Source organism: Echinops telfairi, unplaced genomic scaffold, assembly GCF_000313985.2.
Source record: "Echinops telfairi isolate 266 unplaced genomic scaffold, ASM31398v2 ScPeMD7_3533;HRSCAF=4204_0, whole genome shotgun sequence".
NCBI lineage: Eukaryota > Metazoa > Chordata > Mammalia > Afrosoricida > Tenrecidae > Echinops > Echinops telfairi.
This window is the reverse complement of record NW_022107431.1, coordinates 2,109,150-2,116,026: the sequence shown is the minus strand read 5'-3', so window position 1 is coordinate 2,116,026 and position 6,877 is coordinate 2,109,150. Positions and strand designations below refer to the sequence as shown.

Sequence of the window (6,877 nt, the reverse complement as noted above, 5' to 3'; positions counted from 1 at the left end):
TGGTGTCGGACATATGGACTAATGTTGGACTTAGGGGCTTGGACAGCACTGGGTTGGGATGCTTTCTTAATGTACACTTACCCTGTATATAAAACTCTGTCTTATACATATATGAATTTCTGTGGATTTGTTTCCCTGGTTTACCCAGATTAACACACATGAGTAACAGTCTTCATGCCAGGTACTTATATGTGTGTGTATCTGCATGTGGGCAGACCTGCCTGGAGGTGGATAGAGGAGCGGTGTTTTCTGATGGTCTTAGGCAACCCCTGTGAAAGGGTCATTCGACCCCCAAAGGGGGCGTGACCCACAGGTTGAGAACTCACGCCCTAGATAAAGGATCTTTTGAGAAACAATAGCTTCACGTTTTGATATTTGGGTTTTATAGAGTCTTAAATGATTTTATAGCAGTATTTTAAAATAACCCTCAAAGAAATGCTTTAGATTTAATAATAACAGTTGTTCTTCATAAACATCTGTGTGTTAGGCTGGGTTGACTATTGAACCAAATCTAGAAAGTGGATCCCAGTGCAATGAGATTAAAATGTAACACATCATCGTTTGCTCTTCCCTTTGACCTATTTTAAATTTGCTCTCATATTTATTAATCTGACTAAGGTTTTCCTCAGTTTTATTTTGGCATTGATGTGGTTTGTTGCTGTAGTTTTTTGATATATTTTTTATACAGGTAGATTTCTAGAGACAGCACTGGATTAATAGTTTCTTAGAATTCTGGCAGGGGAGCTTGGGGCCTGGGACAGGGGGAGCTGGTAATAATAATACAGAAGAAAGAAAATGCTTTAAAACTGGTTGTGGTGACAATTGCTCAACTCTTTTTTATTTGTTCAAATCATTGAATTGCCCGACATGTGAATTATGTCAGTAAAGTTGTTAAAATTTAACAAGCAAACAAAAACACGAATGACCCTTGGAAGCCCACAGGGGCAGTTCCACCCGACCCAGTAAGCTGCCGTGACTTGGAAATGGACCAAGAGCAGCACGTTGAGTGACGGGGGCGCGTTCGACTGCGCTGTCTGGAGAAATGAATCCAATAACACTCTCCGAAGCACAAGAAAGAACTTTACCCTAAGAATCAACTGCGCCCCAAGTCCAGCTCAACAAGCCCCTGGTCTGACGCTGGTCCGCAAGTCCCCCTTCCGACCTGTGTCGCTGAAGCAGGGGGCTCACGGGCCAGTGGGTGCAGAATCACGTGGCTCCACGGTCAGTGGGAATACAGCAGCTCTCGGGGTCGGTGGCCCATGTGGAGCCCCTTGAAGGCACGCAGAGTCCCCCTGAACAGGAGGGCAGAGGGAAGAGGTAAAGTGGCGGTTCCCAGAGTGCCCCAGGCTCATACAAAAGGCCATGCCCCAGACAGGTTGGACCTCCCTCCAGTCCCGTCCCCACCCGGCTCGGAGGGTCTGGTTGAGCTAGCATCATCCAACCACCCCAAAGGGGCACAATCCGCAATTCCACTGGGAGCAGCCCCCTGAAATCAGAAGGGGAGCCCTGACCCAGGGACCAAGCACAGGTGGAGGAACAGCATGGGAAGCTCAGGGAGGTGACTCACCCCTTGGGTAAGTGACCTCACCCCTTGCAGATCCACATGGATTCTGTGAACCAAAACGTGGGCGGACTGTGGGCTGGGAAACCAACCTGCTCTCTCCCTCCTCTCATTCATGTCATACCCCATGGAATGACCTTTCCCATCAACACAGGCTCTCAAGCCAGCCCCCCGTGACTTGCGGGTTCAGGAGCCCTTGGCTGCTCCCTGACCTGGCAGCCATGGTGGCACCCCCACCCCCAGACCCCAGAGGTTCTGGTCTGCTCAGACTCAGACTCACCCCCTGTGGAGCTGGCTCCAGCCCACAGCGATCCTACCTCATGGGGTAGAGCTGCCTCTGTGTGCTTCTGAGACTCCAAATCTTTACAGAAGTAGAAAGCTTCCTCTTGGTTTCAAACTGCTGACCTTGCAGTTAGCAGCCTGACACGTAGCCACTCCACCACCAAGCTCCCACAGAGCGGAGAGCTGAACAAGTCATCTGGCATTTGTTTTTTTCCTTTTGTATAGATCATTTTATTGGGGGCTCTTACAGCTCTTATAACAACCCATACATCAATGGTGTCAAGCACATTTGTACGTAGGTTGCCATCATTATTTTCTAGACATTTACTTTCTATTGAGCCCTTGGTATCAGCTCCTCCTTTTTCCCCTCCCTTCCCCCGCTCCCACTCTCGTGATCCCTTGATAAATGATAAATTATTTTTATTTTCGTATCTTACACCGACCACTGTCTCCCTTCCCCCACCGTTTCTGTTGTCCGTCCCCCTGGAGGTGTGGGGCTTGGGGTTGTGTGTCAATCATTGTGGTCGGTTCCCCCTTCTTCCTCTCCTCTCCCCACCTGCTCCCTGCCCTCCTGGTTCATCTGGCATGTTTATGACGGGTGTTTCAATAATTCAATTTGTTCTCAATGACTGACTGACCGTGGACCTGACAAAGATAACTTTGAAAAACAGCACAACATAGCTAACTTAAAAAAAAGTTCACTCTCGGCCTGCCTGCTGCTGTTGTATTGCTTGCGCTCAGGACCTACTCAGTGGTGCTCACAGCCATCACGGCTCCACGGTTCAGTAAAGAATGGGGCTCGGCGACTTTCAGCACTCACAAGAACCGCCTCAGTGACTCTCGGTGACCCAGTGCTGCCGGGGCAGAGCCGGGCTCTGGAGGGTGTGATACAGACCGCCCGAGGTTTCTACCTCCACCCTGCTCCCAGACTCAGTGCCCCCAGGTCTCTGAGAAAATAAGGAAGTTCTGGGGATTAACCAGGAGCCCTTGGGGCGTAGTGGTTCGACATTGTGCTGCCAACCACAAGGTTGGTGGTTTGATATACCACCAGGTCCTCTGCAGAAGAGAGATAAGGCTTTCTATTCCCGTGTAAAGTTACTGCCTCTGAAACCTGCAGGGGCAGTTCTGCCCTGTCCTAGAGGGTCTCTATGAGTTGGACAGAACTCGATGGGTTTGGGTTGGGGTTTTGGAGGGAGCGAATCACCGCTTGAACCCAAGACCCTTTGTCGGAATTATTGTATTTGTATAAAACTGCACACACGATCTCCCGACGAGGCCGTTGAGGTGGGTCTCTGGCTCTCCCTGGCCCCTCCAGGACCGTGTCACCTTGTGTCCATCCCACTCTCAGCCACCAGGCATTCCTGCTTGCTCATGAACTTCTGGAGTTCGTGCATGATGCCCTTGACATTGAGTCTTTTCCTGGAAGCTTGGAAGGTAGCCTTGTTGAAGGGGAAGATGAGGATGAAATTGCCCACTTGGGGCTTGGGGCACTCGCTGCTGTTGCTGGGCGGGGGCCCTGGGCTGCTGGCCGGCCGGCAGGAGTGTGACTGCAGGGCAGAGGACTTGCGCTGGGTGAGCCTGCTGCGGACCCTGGCCTTGGCCCTGGGCAGCTCTGTCCAGGTGGAGAGCCGGTCCTGCTCAGGCATGCTTTCCCGTGGCATGCAGGCCTGTGTGGCTTGGGGACCCGTGCCCCTGGCTCTGCCCCTGATGGCAAAGGGCTCCCCCTGGGACAAAGCTCTGCCCACAACCTGGAGGTGTGGCCAGCAGGGCAGGGGACCCCTCCCCTTGCTGGGTCTGTCCCTGTGGCCCTGGTCCTCCGCGCTGGAGGTGCGGTTGCCGGCCCAGCCCCAGACGTGGGCTCCGGCTCCGTGGACCAGCTCGATGACGTCGTGGATGAGTTCTCTTTTCAGGGAGACGTCGGTGGTGCAGTGCTGGGTCAGGGCCGGGCTGTAGTTCACCTCCAGGAGCCACGGCTTGAAGCTGTCGTCCACCAGCACGTCGAAGCCCAGGAGCTCGAAGCAGTTGGCAGCAGTGGGGATGCCCGGGGCGGCGGCCAGCAGGGTGAGGATGGCCAGGCGGCAGATCTGCCGCCACAGCAGCCCGTCGTCGACGCCGCGGAGGCGCAGGTAGGAGAAGAGCCTGCTCAGCAGCCACTTGCACCCGCGGCCGATGACCTCTTTGCAGGCCCCGTAGGAGGGCCCCGACCTGTTGATGCTGCTGTTGGTCAGGTGCGCATAGTCGCTCCGCAGGTTACGCAGGTCGAACTTCTCCGTGGCGAAGCGCACCAGGCCCTCCTGGTAGATGTAGGCGGTCAGCGGCTGAAAGGCCGTGACGCAGACGTAGATGCGGAGGTCGCACTTGTAGTGGCCGACCAGCAGCGGGTTGCAGATGTACTTCTGCACCACACACGTGTCGTCGAAGGCCAGGTCCCGGATGTCCCTGAAGATGCTGATGCCGCGGCCCCGCGACAGCTCGGCGGGCTTGCAAATCCAGTACCCAGGGTTGGTGCGCAGCATCTCCCGGGAGTACTCGGCCACAAACTTGTGGTACTCATTGGGCAGGACGAAGGTCAGCGGAATGAAAGTGTACAGGCCGGCACCGTGGGCCCCCTGCATGTGCCGCAGGAGCTTGGCCAGGTCGTCCTTGCGTGTGAGCCGGCTGGTGCCTGGGTGGTGGTTCAGCTGCTGCCAGGGCTGCAGGCTGACGTGCTTGGTGACCGGGAAGGGCGGCGTCCTCCAGTAGAGGTCCCAGTCATCCCCGTCCTGCGAGCGGCCGTTGAAGCGGCTCCAGCCCCGCTCCAGCAGGACGCTCTGCACCACCTCGGGCGTGGTGTCGTCCACACGGAACACCGGCTTCGGGGAGGCCCTCGGGGGCTCATTGTCCTCCCCCAAACCAGCAGGCTTCCTTTTCTGGGAAGAGACAGCAGAGGAGGGTTAGCGGGGACACCCCACACACACACACTGCCAGGTGGCATGGTGCTGTCCAGCCATCTGTCTCGTCTGTACCGTCCCTTGTGACCTTCACCAACCCACAGTGCCCATCTCGACAGGTGCAGATGGTCAGGCCTTTTGAATTGTAACCCCACTGGGGGGTTTGAACCGCCAACCTGCAGGTTCTCTGCATGTGCCAGGGACCCATGACATTCTCATGGTGGCACTCCTGCGTGCCAAGGCTAATGGCTGACTACATCAGCGTGCAAGGACCCCGCTGGGGCAGAAGGTGACCACTCTTCAGATCAAGATCCGAATGCCCGCTTGGTGACTACACTGCCCATTGGCTTAAGTGACGTCAACCGACGGGCAAGCACCAGATGCTCCTCGGAGTCCCAGGAAGGTTCTCGGTCTCCAGAGAGGTCCTCCACATGCCCACAGACCACACCAGGCTCCCTGGAAGAGAGCTGGTGGACAGGGGCCAGGCTCTGATGATGGGCGGCTTGTGAGGGAAATCACTGAGACCAAGTCTTTGGGTTTCTAAAAATTCAGTTGGTGAAAACTTTGCTGGGAAGGTTGGGCCTCGCAGGAGGAGAGAGAAGGTGGGAGATAAGGATTTGATGTCCCCCGAGCTCGCAGAGGAAGACACGGGGAGTGGGGTCATCATAGCTGCCAAGACCGCGGGCTTCATTACAATCCCGTCTCCTGGGGTGGGGAGGAGTGGCATGCTTTCTCAGGCCTGAGGAGGGTTGCCCACCAAGCCCCTGTACTCTGGAGACCTCAGCGGGTCCCTCTGGTGGTGTCAGCAGGCCTAACCTTTCTTGCTTGGCCGCCGACAGAGCTCACCTGGCAGAAGTCACAGGGTGTTTGGGAGATGGTGGTAGATCCCAAAGGCAGACACCTGGAACCTGGGTGGTGCTGTTTTGAAGCGTCGGACTACTGACCACCGGCCGGTGGTTCAAGCCCACCAGCTGCTCCGGGGAAGAAAGATGGGCCCAGTGCCCCCATGGAGTTTTATAGCCCCGGAAACCCCGCATCGGGTCTAATGGGTTGGACTGGACTGGGGCAGGGGCTTGCTGTGATTGAAGAAGGCTCAGCTGTGTCAAGATAAAGCAGTGAGCTCTTAATGGCAGAGGCAGCCCCTGGTTCGAACCCACCAGCCGCTGTGAGGGAGAGGACGAGGCAGTCCGCTGCTGTCAGGTATACAGACCACGGCAGTCTGTGGCAGTTCCACCCCGTCCGCCCGGGCCACCGGGATTCCAATCAGCACCACTGCACAAGAGCAGCCATGTCCTTGTGCCGGCCATCCCGTTTGGGAACAGAGTTTTCTAGGGTGGATCAGGAGCCCTGGCAGCCTAGTGGGTCATGCATTGGCCTGTTCACGGCAAGGTCAACAGTTCAAAACCATCAGCTGCTGCCTGGGACAAGATGACGTTTGGCTCCTGTAAAATTTAGTGTCTTGGAAATGCCAGGGTGGTTCTACACTGCCCATTAGGGACACTTTGATTCAGACTCACCTGATGACAGTGAGTGTTTGCCATGGTTTTAGTTATGAAATGCTATTAATCCCCTGTGCTCTGCAGATGACGGATTGCACTGGACAATCCTGTGGTACAAGCTCTCTTCAGCGCATTGAAAAGCAAGGATGTTACTTTAAGGACTAAGGTGTGCTTGACCCAAGCCAGGGTATTTCCCACTGCCTCTGATGCACGTGACAGTCGGACATTGAATAAAGAAGACCGAAGAAGAATCAATGCATTTACGTTATGGTGCTGGGGAAGGATATTGAAAATACCATAGAGCAGGGGTCCTCAAACTACGGCCTGCCGAGGACATTTATCTGGCCCGCCGGGTGTTTTTGCCCCGTTTGTTTTTTTACTTCAAAATAAGATATGTGCAGTGTGCATAGGAATTTGTTCATAGTTTTTTTTAAGTATAGGCCGGCCCTTCAATGGGTCTGAGGGACAGTGAACTGGCCCCCTATTTAAAAAGTTTGAGGACCCCCGCCATAGAGTGCCGGAAGAAACACACCCGTCTTGGAGGAAGGACAGCCAGAGTGTCCCCTAGAGAAGAGGACACAAAGACTGTGTCTCACATGCATGGG

The 6,877-nt window shown here is 54.9% G+C and overlaps 1 protein-coding gene across 1 annotated transcript; it reads right to left on the bottom strand.

Moving 5' to 3' along the window:
* Positions 1-1,222: 1,222 nt before the first annotated feature.
* TTLL2 (tubulin tyrosine ligase like 2) lies at positions 1,223-4,884 on the bottom strand. Its single transcript, XM_004702081.1, has 3 exons — positions 4,876-4,884; positions 3,170-4,752; positions 1,223-1,292 (listed from the first exon to the last, which is right to left on the bottom strand). The coding sequence occupies exons 1-3, from the start codon at positions 4,882-4,884 to the stop codon at positions 1,223-1,225; spliced, it is 1,662 nt and encodes a 553-aa protein (XP_004702138.1).
* Between the last annotated feature and the right edge of the window lie 1,993 nt (positions 4,885-6,877).